General features: G+C 45.8%; 1 protein-coding gene across 22 annotated transcripts in view; it reads right to left on the bottom strand.

Moving 5' to 3' along the window:
- Positions 1–7,387, bottom strand: part of LOC110535656 (protein scribble homolog) — a 128,853-nt gene extending 121,466 nt beyond the window's left edge. For 17 of the 22 annotated variants that reach the window (XR_005034623.1, XR_005034622.1, XR_005034624.1 and 14 more), the window contains exon 1: positions 6,078–7,387. Coding sequence is in view for 19 of the 22 variants with exons in the window: in XM_036935390.1 (XP_036791285.1) it covers positions 6,078–6,236 (159 nt within the window). In the remaining 3 variants the exon portion in view is untranslated. The remainder of the gene's footprint in view (positions 1–6,077) is intronic. The other 5 variants (XM_036935394.1, XM_036935405.1, XM_036935406.1 and 2 more) reach the window with 1 other exon arrangement.
- Positions 7,388–18,299: the final 10,912 nt, after the last annotated feature.

Genomic DNA, 18,299 nt, shown 5'->3' with positions numbered 1-18,299 from the left:
TAAAGATGATACTTTCTGTTAGAGGGCTAGGTTGGAAGTGGTTTCATTTTGAAGGCATGTTCCTCCTGAAATATTAAAGGGAAGATGTACACCTCCATTAGGTTAAAGGGTGGGAAAAGGGATGAATGGATATGTGGTTGTTCGGATCTCATATCTGCAAACAAAACACAATGCTGATGTGTGAAAGACTGACTGCTCTTCGCTCAAACAAATGACTCATATCGGTAAAAGAAAAACAATGGAAACGGTTACATGGCATTCAGTAATAGCAGAGCCAAGTGGACCCAAAGTCCATCCGGGTGCATTGTTTTCATGGTGTGAATTGTTTGTCAATGTTTCGCTATTAGGGATGTAACGATTCACCGATTCGCATCGGTCTCGATTCAAAATGTTTAAGATTTGACTATTGGTCCGCAGATCCCAAACGGATCCAAGTATAGCATGCATCAGTCAGAAATCGATTCGAAAGTTACAAATCGCAATTCACTAACATTTTGCTCATGTTACTTTCTACCTTTAGAAAATACATCATATTTTGTGACAACTGACGCTTCTGCTTCATCAATGTCGAACTAAGCATGTAACTGTGTTGTCAGTCATTGATCTACAAGTCATTTTGCATGCCAAACAACCCAAGGAAATATCAGTAGCCTACTCAAACTGCCCCAACTTGATGCACTGCGCCACCCCGAAATATCAGCAGCCTACTGAAACTGCCCCGCTTCGCGCACTGTCCCACTTCGTCTTTGCAGCATGCAGCAAAGTGCCTTGTCCCTGCTAGCATGAAAAGGAAGAGCAGGTAAAGCTGTCCAAAAGCTTGGGGATGAGCGATCCGCTTTACATGACCGGTTCATCTTCAATCATTGACAGAGACGATTGCCCATGAGAAGGTCTAATGACCCTCTGCTTCTCAGAGACACACTGGAGATAGAGGAGTGCTGAAACTGACTAATTCCATTCAGTGTTTTTTTTTCTCATTCGCATTAGGAGGCAGTGTTATTTGGTAAAACCACTGAGGAGCCCTACTTAGCAGCAACACAAAAGACGCATTAAGGAATAGTGAGGATTAAGCGTTGCGTAATGAGAAAACAGAGCTGGGGCTTGATGTTAAGGGCCCAGAACACATGGGCGTGAGTTGGAATTCCTGACTGCGCTCTCCAAGGGTCCTTCTGGGTTCTGTATAGTAAAGGGGTGTAATCATTATGCCTAGAATTAACACCCGCCACCTGCATTGGTGGGTCTATTTCACCAGCCACGTTGGCGGGTGGTCAGGGCTCCAGTTTGTGAATAAAAATAGTCAAGTATGATCATTAATAGTAACAAATGCTGCAGTAGCTGTTTTCAAAGTATTTCCACAGTTTCGTTTCCTAGCTGGTAAATTAATTACACAAAATCAAAGAACTACGAATCCTATATACTGCCTGGCTGGGGGCTGTGCGCACGTGAAGAGCTGAGTGAAAAATACATTTTTAGAAGCGCTGTGCACAGGCATAAAAGTTTGTCTAATTTACTTGAAACAAAGTGATACTTTGTCCTTGTTTCTTGGCTATTTACATTGTTTTGTTCACTAGGCTAAGGTGTTTTTCTGTTTGAGTTTCAATTGCTAGTGAAGAGAATCTTCTACTAATCAGACTCAACCTCACAGGAACAAAGTAATATGTTTTACTAGTAATACATTGTTTTAGAAACATTACAAAGCATGCTAATCCGTTTGGTGTAATTTTTGCAAAGAAAAATTGGGGGGCTGCCTCTGTGGCTGATGGACCAAAAAGTACATTTTACGCCCTGGTTGCAATAGTTTTGCATCAGAAACAGTTTATTCCAAATATTTATTTTTTATTTTTTTTATTTTACCTTTATTTAACTAGGCAAGTCAGTTAAGAACAAATTCTTATTTTCAATGACGGCCTAGGAACTGATTTGTACAGATATGTACCTTGCTCAGCTCTGGGATTTGAACTTGCAATCTTCCGGTTACTAGTGGTTAGAGTCCAACGCTCTAACCACTAGGCTACCCTACCGCACCTAAAATTCAACCGATAGTTTCTATTGGACAAATTCAGGTATGTTCCTCCCCGTTTCCTTCTGTTTGGTTCTTCAACGGTAAACATTTCCGTAATGAATACACCCCAGAAGAGAGGTCTATGAAGGCAAGCCTCATTTTGTGCCAAGGCAGCCTGTGCGTAGCGCTTTCTGTTTGAGCTGATAGGGTTGAACAACTTGTTCCAACATGTAATTTTGTTCTTCCAGTGTAATACAATGGTGAATAATATTTCGAAAGAAAAAACCTTATCAGGAAAAACAACCTGGAACCCGGAGCCATTTGATAAAACATATATTTTTCCCATTTTTCCCATGCAATGCTTAACTGAAGAAGGCAATCCTACAGTACACATAAGCTAGGGTTGCCAGGTGGGGCTCAAGAAACACACAGTGAGCCTAAGACCCTGTCAGGGCATCTGAATCTCCATCTGTTCACACTGTTAAACCCCTTTCCAAAACATATAAAGAAAATCTACCCCTCCACAGCACAATCCCCATTATAGTACTAATTTGTCTCATTGCATAGTACATCCAATTTTCCTTCTGACTGTACGGAGAATATTAATGCCTCATGGGTTGTGTGTGCCAAATGTCATTGAGCATTGCTCAAGCAGACTTGGAAAAACTCAAGTTGACAGCTTGGGTACAGACATCGGGTCTGTGTACGGAGCACTGGCTTTAGGTTTGCTGCAGAGTGGCCAATCTCTACAGTGACTTTGTGAAGGTGGAGTGTGCCAATTATTGTCAATGAGAGCTGGAACACTTGGCGGTGCAATAACACCCACAATCTCTCCATTCGGTCACCACCGTAGGCTGTTCCCTGGAGAGGTGTCTGTAGTAGTTGAAAAAGTAAAGGCAATTGAAATCATAACTGAAAAGATGCTTTTCTTTGGGGTAAATCCATTTGGATTCAATCGCTTTTTGACAGCATCCCTTAGGATTCAAACAAAACTTTCCATGCATGCTTGCCCAAAGAGGATGTCAGAAAGTGACTTTTTGGACCTGAATGTCAAAACTTTGAGGAGATAAAGGTGCTCAATGTTGACCCATTTTGCATACCCCACACTGGAAAAGATAAAGTTTGATATCATTTAAAAGCTTACAAACAGCATTGTCAAACTATTATTTTTATTTTTTTACCTTTAAAGAGATTCTGCAGTAGTTTTGTATACTTTTTAGCCAGTAGTTCTGAAAGTAGTGTTCATGAACAAAAAGTGGTTCCCAGAAATTGTGCACTACGTCACATGCAGTATGTGCAGATATGTGCACCATGTCATTGCTCACTCTCTCGCTCTGCTGTGTGTGCCTCTTGCTAGCTGTCACTCATATGGCGAAGGGCTCATTGGTTGAACTCTACTCTACTTGCTAGGGGGCTGGCCCACATGGGAGAAAATGGCGCAGCACAGTTTTCAGAAAAGTCGCTTTCAAACTAGGGATTTAGTGGCTAATTGAGGTAAAACAGTAATTCTGCTCATAGATTACGCATTTATGAACTACATATTGATACATCCTGCCCAATACAGATTTTTTTTTTTTAAACATAGTAATCACCAAAGTTCTGGAGCATGTCTTTCACGTCAATGATCTAAAAACACATCAATTCAAAAAAATAATATCCATATTCACATGCTGCATTTTAGACCCTTCCTTCACATGATTGGGGGTTTTGTGCTGTGCCAGGCCTCAGTTGAGACGCAACATGTTCTTGAACACAGGGGGGGGGGCGTTATTTCAAACAGGTCCATTCCATGAATTCTATCCCTTCAGACCAGGGTTTCCTTTAGCTGGTAATAGCCGAGCATACAGATAGAACCTAGTTGAAGCGAAAATGTGTCAGACAAAGTGAGTGCTGCTCCTACAGCTTCTGTTGCTGCTGAAATGAAACATGCTTTTATATGCCAATCATTGCGCAACAATTCTAAATTAAATTGTGTGTTAAAAACAGTTTTGATAACTGTAGAGAGCTAGAGATGACATAAATAGCCATCATAGCATGACAAGGAGATACCAAATGAGATGAATGAGAGCTCACGATTCTATTAATGGTTTGAGCGTTCACCATTATTGCCATGTTTTCTCCACATGGCCTATATTATGGGTCTGACCTCTGATGGCCCCCTCTCTCTCCGAAGCCTTTCTATAAATGCAGGCAAGGGGACCATATGCTTTGTGTCTGCACGCAACACGGCCACCTGCTCTGTCACACCACATTTGTGTCTCTCGGCTAAATACAGTGGCGTGTTAGTGGTCCTGAGTGTATGCCTTCTGCCAGCCTCACGGTCCCCTGCACCGCCAGGCCCTCCCTTCAGTGACTGGGCCCAGTCATGCTGAGTCAAGCAGACCAGGCGATGCACCCTTAGATACAGCCCCCCACCTCAGCCTTGATCTGTGTCAGGAAACCCCAGTCAGCATCTGGCCGAACTAGCAGCCGGGTTGAATATTAAACAACTGGATGTCTGCGTGTGCTTTTGTGAGTCCTAGAGCAACACTGAGCTGCTCCCCAACACCCTCCTCTCCCTTTATTTGTCTGTGTCCTTCCTCCAGTGAACATAGGGGCCTGAGCCAAGTCTCAGCCCGCTCAGCTTAGTCATAAACAGAGCTTTTTGGTCAAGTCGGCACAAACAGCCACACACACGGTCCCTCTCATCCCTGTTATGTCCATGTACAAAACTCAGACAAAAGGTGAGTGACATTTTAAGAGCGAGTGCAACTCAGATTGTGTTTTTCACTGGATTAGATTGTGAACAATTGCATTCTCTCTACTAACTTAAGTAATAAATGCAATTTGTGATTACCTTACGTACTGGCGCTTGCATATTTTAATATAATGGCCTGGGACTCAGGGCATGACTCAAGTGGTAGACTGTTGACAGCCTAAGCAGAATACTTAGGCCTAGAAGTGACTACTTACACAGGTATTCAAACTCTCTATAGAGATTCTTGTGGACCTGCACACTTCAGTAGACTTTGCCATCTTAGCGTAGCTTCTTATGACCTTGGGTTTGTCGACACGACAGAAGAACTACTGGTGACTGTGCCACTCTCCCCACCACCACTAGCCATGTCTGAGCAGCAACACATCTCTGATGAACTTGATGTCCATTATCTTGCACAGCCATTCCCTTATCCCATAGCAGAACAATGAACACAGCGGCATAATGAGGTGAAACTCAGGTCACTCTTACGCCCCAGTGCTCTGGTGTAAATGAGTGTTGGAAGCTGGAGGTGAACATAATGCACAGCCAGATAACCATCCTGCTCCCCTAAAAATAAACATGAGGGGCATGCCAGCAGAGCTTATGTCATTTGTCATGTAGGAGTAGTGTGAATGGGTTTCCAATCCCACCGGCCTGTGCCGTTACTGCGGGCAACGTAGTGCAGGCCAGCAGACTCCTTTCATCTGCTGAGTCCGTCTGCACATTTGATATCATGCAGCATATGCCCACTCCACTCTGAAGCAGGAGCCTCCTCTGCTTGACTCCACACAGCAAGCATCCAAGGAAGGCAGAGACCCGTTTCTCCTCTGATTCCTATTCTCTGCTGTTATCAATGTGCTGTCAGCTGACAATGTGCTGTCAGCTGCTCTGAGCAGCCAGCCTGATGGTACACACCTCTCTCAGCTACTTTGATGACACATGCATGGGGAGTAACCATTGACAAGAATAAGAGGACAAAGGTAGCATCATACCTTCCCGCGTATACAGTCTTAGCCCCCAGAATATGAAAGTAGCCACAACACTCACCCAATATGGTGTTTGGAATTTTAAGTAAAGGCATTTAAACCCCTTTCTAAATAAACAGTATGTTGTTCCTGCGTGACGGGATTAGTTAGTTAATATGCTCAGTTAATTATACTGATGTTGCCAGATGTTTATAGCAGGCAAAGTAAATCAAAACATCAGCCACCTGTTCCATGGGGGTTGCATGCATTGATAGAGTGGAGATCATTCCGCTATCCTTGATTTGACCATGCATAATGGTTTGGATAGCCAGGATAGGCCACAATGTGCTAATGAAAATCACTGTTTGCTTACCTTGGGTAGTTCTCGGAGTTGGTTAGCGTCGAGGAGAAGCTCCTCCAGACTGCGGCTGTAGCGAAATATCTCGTCGGGGACATTTTGCAAATTACAATGTCGCTTGTCCACTGACTCGACGTGGCGGTTACAACGCCACAAAGGGATACACTTCAGCATGTCCGGCCGCCGTTATCGATTTGGTTGCCGGCGTTACTCAGCACTCCGCATCGGAGAGAGAAACGGGGAAAGGTTGTGGGAGGGAGGGATAGGAAAATGTATACAAATATCGACGTGACAGATGAGTGGGACGTCGAAATCCCGCTGCTCCCGCGTCGAACCAAAAGGGGGAGGCCAAATCCAGTTAAAACCAGGGACACAGAAATCATTCGTCTCGTCAATTGATATCCAAAATTGAGTCTTTTGTTGGCTCTCAGCAACTCAAATCCAACATAAATGTGATAATTACATTTTTTTTTGTTTAAATACGATTATTAGCTTCCGTGTTTGGAGTCAATGTCTCAAAAATTATATACGGTTTGCTAATAATCTAAAAAAAAACAGGCACTTTAAAACAAACTAACGTTCTCATTTCCATAGTTCTGACAACGCAGTCCAGCCACCATTAACGTTAGCTACTAGTACTAGACGGTTTGCTATTTGATACAAGGAAGCTGGCCTGTCTAGCAAGATGGCTAGCTTACTAAGCAAATATTATACGGTTCCCCGTTACAAATGTGTGTTATGTTGCTCAATGCGAGAATGCTGATCGGTAAAATATGACAGGCTGATGCATTATCGGAAATAGTCCCATGTAGGCACACTGAATGGCCTCTCGAAGTTACGTCTGGAGGGATGGAACTCGTCTGCTGTATTGTGTCGCTAACGTTACTAGCTTGTGAGCACTCGTGCCTCTTTAGGCTACGGATACAAACTTGCAGTTTAACGAGCTACCAAATTCGAAACCAATTCTGGGCAGTCTTTCAAAAGCTGTCTGCACTGAAAACAATAACCAGAAGTCGTGACACGTGTAAAGCAACAACTATTGAACCCACAATATCAACAATCGTATGATTTTCCCTCCCTCCTTGAGCCAGGCCGGTGGAGTGTGTGAGAATGGGCAGGGCTAAACTGGAGGTTACCACTGCTTTGGTGACTAGCTGTGCACGGCTGGGATGCCACGCAGAACAAGTCAGAGGTGTTTGGATTTTTGGACTCCTTATTTTAGCGAACATTGAAGAAATCCTCTGTCGCAAAATATTCCGCTCGGGAGTTTCCTCACTCGGACCGGGTGTGTGGCGATATAAGAATGTGGTGGCGAGCGCTGACCACTGACTCCTCCCTATTGATGTTGGAGCTGGGTGCGCTCGATTTACAACTGACACCTCGCTCATCTCACACGCGTGCCTAGTGCCTACTCAGAATTTAGACATTCAAATCAAATTAAATTTGCTAGACTGAATAGAGATGATATCGGCATTAGTTTTTTGGAGGACTACTACCGCCCGACACTGATAGGACTGCATACGCCGGTCAGCCCAGCCACACATATCCAGGAAAATAAAATCAAGTGCATCAATTTGTCCTTCTCCCTCCCTCCCCCGGCAAACACCCAAACTGCAAATATGTAATAGCGACCCCAAGGGGCTAGGAGGTATTCAATATAACTTTTAGAAGAGGGTTGGCTTTATTCTGGTTTTCATTCTGACTTCAGAGTCTGGAATGGCTCTTTGATGTTGTTGGCACAATGTGTCAATAATAATACTCAAACACCCACATGCACAGCCCCCGAGGCCGCCCCCTTCCATTACAACAGTTGAATTTTCTATTTCAAACACATTTTCAAGTTCACCCCCCCCCCCCCCCAAAAAAAAAAACCAAAAAACAATTTGAGAGAAGAATGAAACCCGTCGCACAACTTCTGAGCGAATATGGCATCAACCGGATTCCTGTGTGTCCAGACCTGTGTGGTCACAGCTCACCCGAGGGTCGCGTCAGCCAGGCCAGGTTGGCTTTATGTTAAAGATGGGAAAAGCTCTACTTTTGTTGCTTAATATATTGCCCCATCTAGCGGTAATGAAAGCGAAGTAGACAGACTGCACAGCCGAATTCAGCAAATGCGTAATGTAATAACACAAGTTGGCGAAAGCGGGTCCGATGACAGGTGGATACAGTACCAGTCAAAAGTTTGGACACACCTACTCATTCAAGGGGTTTTCTTTATTTTTACTATTATTCTACATTGTAGAATTGAAATGCATTGTAAAATAATAGTGAAGACATCAAGACTATGAAATAACCCAAAGAAACATGTAGTAACCAAAAAAGTGTTAAACAAATCAAAATATATCTTAGATTTTAGATTCTTCAAAGTAGCCACCCTTTGCCTTGATGACAGCTTTGCACACTCTTGGCTTTCTCTCAACCAGCTTCAGTTTGATCTAAATCTCTTCATTCAAAGACTCAATCATGGACACTCTTACTGACAGTTGTGGCTGATTTGCATGATGTGTTGTTGTCTCTACCTTCTTGCCCTTTGTGCTGTTGTCTGTGCCAAATAATGTTTGTACCATGTTGTGCTGCTGCCATGTTGTGTTGCTACCATGCTGTTGTCATGTGTTGCTGCCATGCCATGTTGTTGTCTCAGGTCTCTCTTTATGTAGTGTTGTCTCTCTAGTCGTGATGTGTGTTTTGTCCTATGGTTTTATTTTATTTTAAATTCCAGCCCCCGTCCCTGCAGGAGGCCATTTGCCGTTTGGTAGGCCGTCATTGTAAATAAGAATTTGTTCTTAATTGACTTGCCTAGGTAAAAAAGGTCACATAACATTTTTTTAAATACAAATTAGGTAGTCCCTGGAATGCATTTTTAATTAACAGGTAGGCCTTGTTAAAGGTTAATTGGTGGAATTTCATCCTTCTTAATGCGTTTGAGCTAATCAGTTGTGTTGTGACAGGTAGGGGTGGTATACAGAAGGTAGCCCTATTTGGTAAAAGACCAAGTCCATATTATGGCAAGAACAACTCAAATAATCAAAGAGAAACAACAGTCCATCATTACTTTAAGACATGAAGGAACATTTTAAGAACTTTTAAAGTTTCTTCAAGTGCAGTCGCAGAAACCATCCAGCGTTATGATGAAACTGGCTCTCATGAGGATCGCCACAGGAAAGGAAGACCCAGAGTTACCTCTGCTGCAGAGAATATGTTCATTAGAGATACCAGACTCAGAAATTGCAGACCAAATAAATGCTTCACAGAGTTCAAGTAACAGACACATTTCAACATCAACTGTTCAGAGGAGACTGCGTGAATCAGGTCGAATGGTCGAATTGCTGCAAAGAAACCCCTACATAAAGGACACCAATAATAAGAAGATACTTGCTTCTTTTATCTTTATTTAACTAGGCAAGTCAGTTAAGAACAAATTCTTATTTTCAATGACAGTCTAGGAACAGTGGGTTAACTGCCTGTTCAGGGGCAGAACGACAGATTTGTACCTTGTCAGCTCGGGGGTTTGAACTTGCAACTAGTCCAACGCTCTAACCATTAGGCTACCCTGCCGCCCCTTCTTAAAATGAGCAATGGACATTAGACTGGTGGAAATCTGTCCTTTGGTCTGATGAGTCAAAATTTGAGATTTTTGGTTCCAACTGCTGTCTTTGTGAGACGTGGAGTATGTATGGTTCCCACCGTGAAGCATGGAGGAGGAGGTGTGATGGTGTGGGGGTGTTTTGCTGGTAACACTGTCTGTGATTTATTTAGAATTCAAGGTAATCTTAACCTGCATGGCTACCACAGCATTCTGCAGCAATACGCCATCCCATCTGGTTTGCACTTAGTGGGACGATAATTAGTTTTTCAAAAGGAAAATGACCAAACACACCTCCAGGCTGTGTAAGAGCTATTTGACCAAGAAGGAGAGTGATGGAGTGCTGCATCAAATTACCTGGCATCCACAATCACCCGACCTCAATCCAGTTGAGATGGTTTGGGATGAGTTGGACCGCAGAGTGAAGGAAAAGTAGCCAACAAGTGCTCAGCATATGTGGGAACTCCTTCAAGACTGTTGGAAAAGCATTTCAGGTGAAGCTGGAATGCCAAGAGTGTGCAAAGCTGTCATCAAGGCAAAGGGTGGCTACTTCAAAGAATCTAAAATTTAAAATATATTTTAATTTGTTTAACACTTTTTTGGTTACTACATGATTCCGTTTGTGTTATTTGTTTTCACAATCATTCTACAATGTACACAATAGTAAAAATAATAGATTCTATATGTGTTATTTCATAGTTTTGATCTCTTCACTATTATTTTACAATGTAGAAAATAGTGAAAATAAAGAAAAACCCTTGAATGAGTAACTGTGTCCAAACTTTTGACTGGTACTGTATGTGACCTCATTCATGGTAGACAGTTACCAACACGTTTTCAGGCATAATTTGCAAAGATATGATCAAGCTACGACCAATAAATTATTTAACCTTGAAAAAAAGAGCCTCCAGAATCTACAGACAGATGTCACGTAAAATAGGCTTAAAACTGTGGGAATTTCATACATACAAATACCTTTAGAGGTTATATTCCCATGTACTAAATAAAAAAAATAATAATAATGTTTTGCGTTATATGCAGTAGGAGCGAATGTGCCTACTATGGTCTTGCACATATGGTCTTGCTCTATGGTCTTGCTCTAGCCAACAGCTGGCAGATACAGTGTGGGTTGGGTACATACAAACTGTAGCTAGGTTTCCATCCAATTGGCGACAGATTTTCATGTGAATATTCTAAAATCTTCATAAAGAAAAGGTGTGAATTTTCCCACCAGTGGTGTGTTTAATTTATGGAGGACCGCAAACAATATCATCGCGTGACTCCAGATTTACTTCAACATGATGGTCATTATATCAATATTTGCTGCATAAAAGTGTCTCCACAGGCATTTATCGCATAATTAATTTTACCGACAGAAAGATCCCACCATGTCAAAAGAACAAATTATCTGTCGGCATTTATAAAATATTGTGCCGAATACAACAGGTGTAGAGCCCTTTCCCAACAATGCAGAGTTAAAAACTATGAACAATTAGCTAAATAAAAAAAGGAAATAGTAACACAATACAATAACAAGGCTATATACAAGGAGTCCCGGTATGGAGTCAATGTGCAGGGGTACGAGGTAGTTGAGGTAATTGGAGGTAATACTGCATGTACATGTAGGTAGGGGTAAAGTGACTGGGCAATCAGGATAGATGATTAACAGAGTAGCACAGTGTTGGTAGTAGGGTAGGTAATATGTACATGTAGATAGGGGTAAAGTGACTGGGCAATCAGGATAGATGATTAACAGAGTAGCACAGTGTTGGTAGTAGGGTAGGTAATATGTACATGTAGGTAGGGGTAAAGTGACTAGGCAATCAGGATAGATGATTAACAGAGTAGCACAGTGTTGGTAGTTGAGGTAATATGTACATGTAGGTAGGGGTAAAGTGACTAGACAATCAGGATAGATAATAAATAGAGTAACAGCAATGTTGGTAGTAGGGTAGGTAATATGTACATGTAGGTAGGGGTAAAGTGACTAGGCAATCAGGATAGTTAATAAACAGAGTAGCAGCAGCGTATGTGAAGAGTATGAAAGAGTGTGAAATTGTTTTGTGTGTGTGAGCGTATTGGAGTGTCAGTGTAGTATGTGTGGGTGTGTGGGTAGTGTCTAGTGAGTGTGCAAGAGAGCCAGTGAAAAAAAAAAATGTCCGGGTAGCCATTTGATGAACTGTTTAGCATTCTTATGGCTTGGAGGTAGAAGCTGTTCAGGAGCCTTTTGGTCTCAGACTTGGCGCTCCTGTACCGCCTTGCCATGTGGTAGCAGAGAGAACAGTCTATGATTTGGGTGTCTGGAGTCTAACCATTTTTAGGGACCTTCCTCTGACACCACCTGGATGGCAGGGAGCTCGGCCCCAGTGACAAGCATTTCGCTACACCCGCAATAACATCTGCTAAATATGTGTATGCGACCAATATACATGTATATACTGTATTTATTTATTTGATGTACTGGGCTGTACGCACTACTACGGTCGGATGCCAAGTAGTTGCCATACCACAAGGTGATGGAGCCAGTCAAGATGCTTTCAATGTTGCAGCTGTAGAACTTTGAGGATCTGAGGGCCCATGACCAATATCTTTAGCCTCCTTAGGGGGAAGAGGCATTGTCGTACCCTCTTCACGACTGTGTTGGTGTGTTTGGACCATGACATGTCCTTAGTGATGTGGACACTGAGGAACTTGAAGCTCACGACCCTCTCCACTCCAGCTCCGTCGATGTGAATGGGAGCATGCTTGACCCTCCTGTAGTACACAATCAGCTCCTTTGTCTTGTTTCCGTTGAAGGATACTTTGTTGTCCTGGCACCACATTGCCAGGTCTCTAAACTCCTCCCTATAGGCTGTTGTTGTCGTTGGTGATCAGGACTTCTACCGCCATGTCGTCGGCAAACTTAATAATGGTGTTGGGGTCGTGCACGGCCATGCAGTTGATGGTGAACAGGAAGTACAGGAGGGGACTAAGCACGCACCCCTGAGGGGCCCTGTGTTGAGGGTCAGCGTAGCGGAAGTGTTGTTGCCTACCCTCACCACCTGGGGGCGGCCCGTCAGGATGTACAGGATCCAGTTGCAGAGGGATGTGTTCAGTCCCATGGAACGCTGAGCTGTAGTCAATGAACAGCATTCTCAAGTAGGTGTTCCTTTTGTCCAGGTGGGAAAGGGCAGTGTGGCATGCAATATAAATGGCATCTCCTGTGGACCTGTTGGGGTGGTATGCTTTGGGATGATGGTGTTGATGTGAGTAATGACCAGCCTTTCAAAGCATTTCATGGCTACAGATGTGAGTGCTACAGGGCGATAGTCATTTAGACTGGTTACCTTGTCGTTCTTGGGCACAGGGACTATGGTGGTCTCCTTGAAACATGTAGGCATTACAGACTGGTTCAGGGAGAGATTGAAAATGTCAGTGAAGTCACTTGCCAGCTGGTTAGCGCATGCTCTGAGTAAGCATTCTGGTAATTGGTCTGCACCTGCAGCCTTATGAATGTTAACCTGTTTAAAGGTCTTTATCACATCAGCTACGGAGATCGTCCGGAACAGCTGGTGGTCTAATGTATGGTTTAGTTTGCTTGCCTCGAAGCGAGCATAGAAGGTATTTAGCTCGCCTGGCAGGCTCGCATCACTAGGCAGTTCGCGGCTAGGTTTCCCTTTGTAATCCGCAATAATTTGCAAGCCCTGCCACATCCGACGAGCGTCAGAGCTGGTGTAGTAGGATTCGATCTTAGTCCTGTACTGACTCTTTGTCTGTTTGATGGTTCGTCGGAGGGCAAAGCAGGATTTCTTGTAAGCGTCGGGATTAGTGTCCCGTTCCTTGAAAGTGGCAGCTCTAGCCTTTAGCTCAGTGCAGATGTTACCTGTAATCCATGGCTTCTGGTTGGGATATGTGCAATCGGAAAGTACTCAGACCCCTTGACTTTTTCCACATTTTGTTGTGTTACAGCCTGAATTTAAAATTGATTAAATTGAGATTTTATGTCACTGATCTGCACACAATACTCCATCATGTCAAAGTGGAATTATATTTTTAGAAAAGTTAATTAAAAATGAAAAGCTGAAATGTCTTGAGTCAAAATGTATTTAACCCTTTTGTTATGGTTTTTAAAACAGTTAATTTTTATTTTTTAAATTTTTTTATATAACATTTTTTGTTGTTGTTTTTTTTACCCCGTTTTCTCGTCAATTCCATATCCAATTGGTAGTTACATTTTTGTCTCATTACTGCAACTCCTGTACGGACTCGGGAGAGGCGAAGGTTGAGAGCCGTGTGACCTCCGAAACACAACCCTGGGAGACAAATTCACCTTTCAGCAGTACGAAAACAGCAGTAAAACACAAGGCCAAATATTCACTGGAGTTGCTTACCAAGACGACATTGAATGTTCCTGTGGCCTAGTGTAAGGGGTTGCGTAATCGGTGGCATGGAAGTCAGACGCAGGAGAGCAGAACTTGGTATTAGCCGGAGCAGTTTAATAGCAAAACCCACGGCATAAAAACAACAAGAATAAGTTGGGTACAAAACCCGTTGCACACCAAACAACACGTGCACAAGCACTTACAATAAACAATCCCAGACAAAGTCTTGCAGGGAACAGAGGGTTAAATACACAACAAATGATTGAGGGAATTGAAACCAGGTGTGAGGAAAAACAAGACAAAACACAAGGAAAATTAAAAGTTGATCGATGATGGCTAGAAGACCGGCGACGCCGACCGCCGACGGCGGAAGTCGTGACAGTACCCCCCATTGACGTGCGGCTCCAGCAGCACACCGACGCCGGCCTCGGGGACGACCCGGGGGGCGAGGCGCAGGGCGATCCGGAAGGAGACGTTGGAACTCCCGCAGCATTGAAGGGTCCAACACATCCTCCACCAGAACCCAGCACCTCTCCTCCGGACCGTACCCCTCACACTCCACGAGGTACTGAAGGCCCCTCGCCCGACGCCTCGAATCCAGGATAGAGGGGGCGGAGGAACCTCCCGCACCAGGACTCCTGGTGCGGGCCAACCACCACCGGCCTGAGGAGAGACACATGGAACGAGGGGTTAATACGGTAATCAGGGGTAAGTTGTAACCTATAACAAACCTTGCTCACTCTCCTCAGGACTTTAAATGGCCCCATAAACCGCAGACACAGCTTCTGGCAGGGCAGGCGGAGGGACAGGTTCCGGGTCGAGAGCCAGACCCGGTCCCCCGGTTCGAACACCGGGGCCTCACTGTGATGACGGTCTGCGCTGGTTTTCTGGCGCAGCATGGCCCGCTGGAGGTGAACATGGGCAGCGTTCCATGTCTCCTCCGTGCGCCTGAACTAGTCATCCACCACAGGAGCCTCGATCTGACTCTGATGCCAAGGCGCCAGAACCGGCTGGTACCCCAGTACGCACTGGAAGGGGGAGAGGTTAGTGGAGGAGTGGCCAAGCGAGTTCTGAGCCATCTCGGCCCAGGGCACGAACGCTGCTCACTCCCCCGGCCGATCCTGGCAATACGACCGCAGAAACCTGCCCACATCCTGGTTCACTCTCTCCACCTGCCCATTACTCTCGGGATGAAACCTTGAGGTAAGGCTGATCGAGACCCCCATACGTTCCATGAACGCCTTCCAGACCCTCGAAGTGAACTGGGGACTTCAATCAGACACTATATCTTCAGGCACCCCGTAGTGCCGTAAGACGTGTGTAAACAAGGCCTCTGCAGTCTGTAGGGCCGTAGGGAGACCGGGCAGAGGAAGAAGATGGCAGGACTTAGAGAACCGATCCACAATGACCAGGATCGTGGTGTTTCCCTGTGAGGGGGAAGGTCTGTAAGAAAATCTACCGACAGGTGTGACCAAGGCCGCTGTGGAACGGGTAAGGGGTGTAGGTTCCCTCTGGGCAGGTGCCTAGGAGCCTTACACTGGGCGCACACCGAGTAGGAGGAAACATAAACCCTCACGTCCTTGGCCAAGGTAGGTCACCAGTACTTCCCAACCAAACAGTGCACCGTCCGACCGATCCCAGGATGACCAGAAGAGGGTGACGTGTGGGCCCAATAGATCAACCGGTCACGGACAGCAGACGGAACGTACAGACACCCAACGGGACACTGGAGGGGAGCGGGCTCTGCACGTAACGCCTGCTCAATATCCGTGTCCAGCTCCCACACTGTCGGCGCCACTAGGCAGGATGCCGGGAGTATGGGAGTGGGATCCATGGGCCGCTCATCTGTGTCATACAGTCGGGATAGTGCGTCTGCTATCACGTTTTGGGAACCTGGTCTGTAGGAAAGGGAAAAAACTAAACGAGTGAGAAACATGGCCCACCTTGCCTGGTGAGGGTTCAGTCTCCTCGCTGCCCCGATGTACTCCAGATTGCGGTGGTCAGTCCAGATGAGAAAAGGGTGTTTAGCCCCCTCAAGCCAATGTCTCGAAGCCTTCAGAGCCTTGACGACAGCCAACAGCTCCCGGTCCCCCACGTCATAGTTTCGCTCTGCCTCGACTGAGCTTCTTCGAGAAGAAGGCACAGGGGCGGAGCTTCGGTGGCGTACCCAAGCACTGAGAGAGTACGGCTCCAATCCCAGCCTCGGACGAGTCCTCCTCCACTGTGAACACCAAAGATGGATACTGATGGGCCAGCACGGGAGCCGAGGTAGACAGAGCCCTCAGGTGACCAAAGGCCCTGTCAGCCTCAGCCGACCACTGCATACGCACCGGTCCCCCCTTCAGCAAGGAGGTAATGGGAGCCGCTACCTGACCAAAGCCCCGGATAAACCTCGGTAGTAGTTGGCAAACCCTAAGAACCGCTGCACCTCCTTAACCGTGGTTGGAGTCGGAAAATTACGCACGGCTGAAATGCAGTCATTTTCCATCTCCACCCCTGACGTGGAAAGGTGGTACCCTAGGAAGGAGATGGACTGTTGGAAGAACAGACCTTTCTCAGCCTTGACGTACAGGTCATGCTCCATCAGTCAACCAAGTAACCTGCGTACCAGGGACACATGCTCGGCGCTTGTAGCGGAGTAAATCAGAATGTCGTTGATATACACCATTACACCCTGCCTGTGCAGGTCCCTGAAAATCTAATTTACAAAGGATTGGAAGACTGATGGAGCATTCATCAACCCGTACGGCATGACGAGGTACTCATAGTGCCCAGAAGTGGTACTAAATGCCGTCTTCCACTCATCCCCCGCCCGGATATGCACCAGGTTGTAAGCACTCCTGAGATCCAATTTTGTGAAGAAGTGCGCCCCGTGCAATGACTCTGTCACACTGGCTATGAGAGGTAGCGGGTAACTGTACTTAACCGTGATCTGATTAAGACCTCGATAGTCAATAGACGGGCGTAAAACTCCATCCTTCTCCTTCACAAAAAATAAACTTGAGGAGGCAGGTGAAGTGGAATGCCGAATGTATCCCTGTCCCAGACATTCGGTGACATATGTTTCCATAGCCGCCGTCTCCTCCTGTGACAGAGGATACACGTGACTCCTGGGAGGTGCTGCATCTACCAAGATATTTATCGCACAATCCCCCCATCGATGGGGTGGTAATTGAGTCGCCTTCTTTTTACAGAAGGCGAGTGCCAAATCGGCATATTCGGGGGGAATGTGCATGGTGGAGACCTGGTTTGGACTCTCCACCGTAGTTGCACCTAAGGAAACACCTACACACCTCCCTGAGCACTGACGGGACCATCCCTTGAGAGCCCTCTGTTGCCACGAAATAGTGGGGTCATGTGAGGCCAACCAGGGAAGGCCCAATACAACAGGAAACGCAGGAGAGTCGATCAGGAAGAGACTAATTCTCTCCTCATGACCCTCCTGAATTATCATACAGAGTGGAGCTGTGACCTCCCTAATTAGCCCCGACCCCAAAGGACGACTATCTAAGGCATGTACAGAGAAGGGAACATCAACAGGAACAATAGGGAACCCTAATCTACTTGCAAAGGAACGGTCAATAAAGTTCCCATGTGCGCCTGAATCGACTAGCGCCTTATGCTGGGAATGCGGGGAAAATTCAGGAAATTCTATATACAACCACATGTGCGCAACAGGGAGCTCTGGGTAGTCTGGTGCCTACTCACCTGGGATGATCCACCTGCTATCTCGACTCCCTGGGGAACCTCCCCAACACCGACCAGCAGTGTACCCTCTGCGGCCACAGGTGGTGCAGGGAATGGTCCCCACTCCGGTCCCCCTCATAACAGCACCTCCCAGCTCCATCAGCGTTTGATCGGAAGTGCTGGGGGATGGAACTGATGGACCCCAATCCGGACGTCCGTGGGAGGCCAACAGGTTATCCAGCTGGATGGATAGGTCCACCAGCTGGTCAAGGTTAAGGGTGATGTCCCTGCAGGCTAGCTCCCTACGAACGTCCTCGCGTAAACTACCACTGTAGTGGTCGATCAGGGACTGCTCATTCCATCCCGCTCCGGCGGCCAGAGTACGAAAGTCCAGCGCGAACTCTTGTGCGCTCCTCATCCCCTGTCTCAGATGATATAGTCGTTCCACCGCCGCTCTCCCTTCAGGTGGATGATCAAAAACCACCCGGAAGCGGCGGGTGAAATCTCCATAATCGTCCAACGCCGGTTATTCCCTTCCCCAGATGGCGTTGGCCCACTCAAGTGCTTTACCAGTCAGACAGGAGATGAGGGCGTTCACACTCTCGC

Source organism: Oncorhynchus mykiss, chromosome 11, assembly GCF_013265735.2.
Source record: "Oncorhynchus mykiss isolate Arlee chromosome 11, USDA_OmykA_1.1, whole genome shotgun sequence".
Taxonomy (NCBI): Eukaryota; Metazoa; Chordata; class Actinopteri; order Salmoniformes; family Salmonidae; genus Oncorhynchus; species Oncorhynchus mykiss.
The sequence above is the reverse complement of the archived record's forward strand: the minus strand, read 5'-3'. Positions and strand labels throughout refer to the sequence as shown.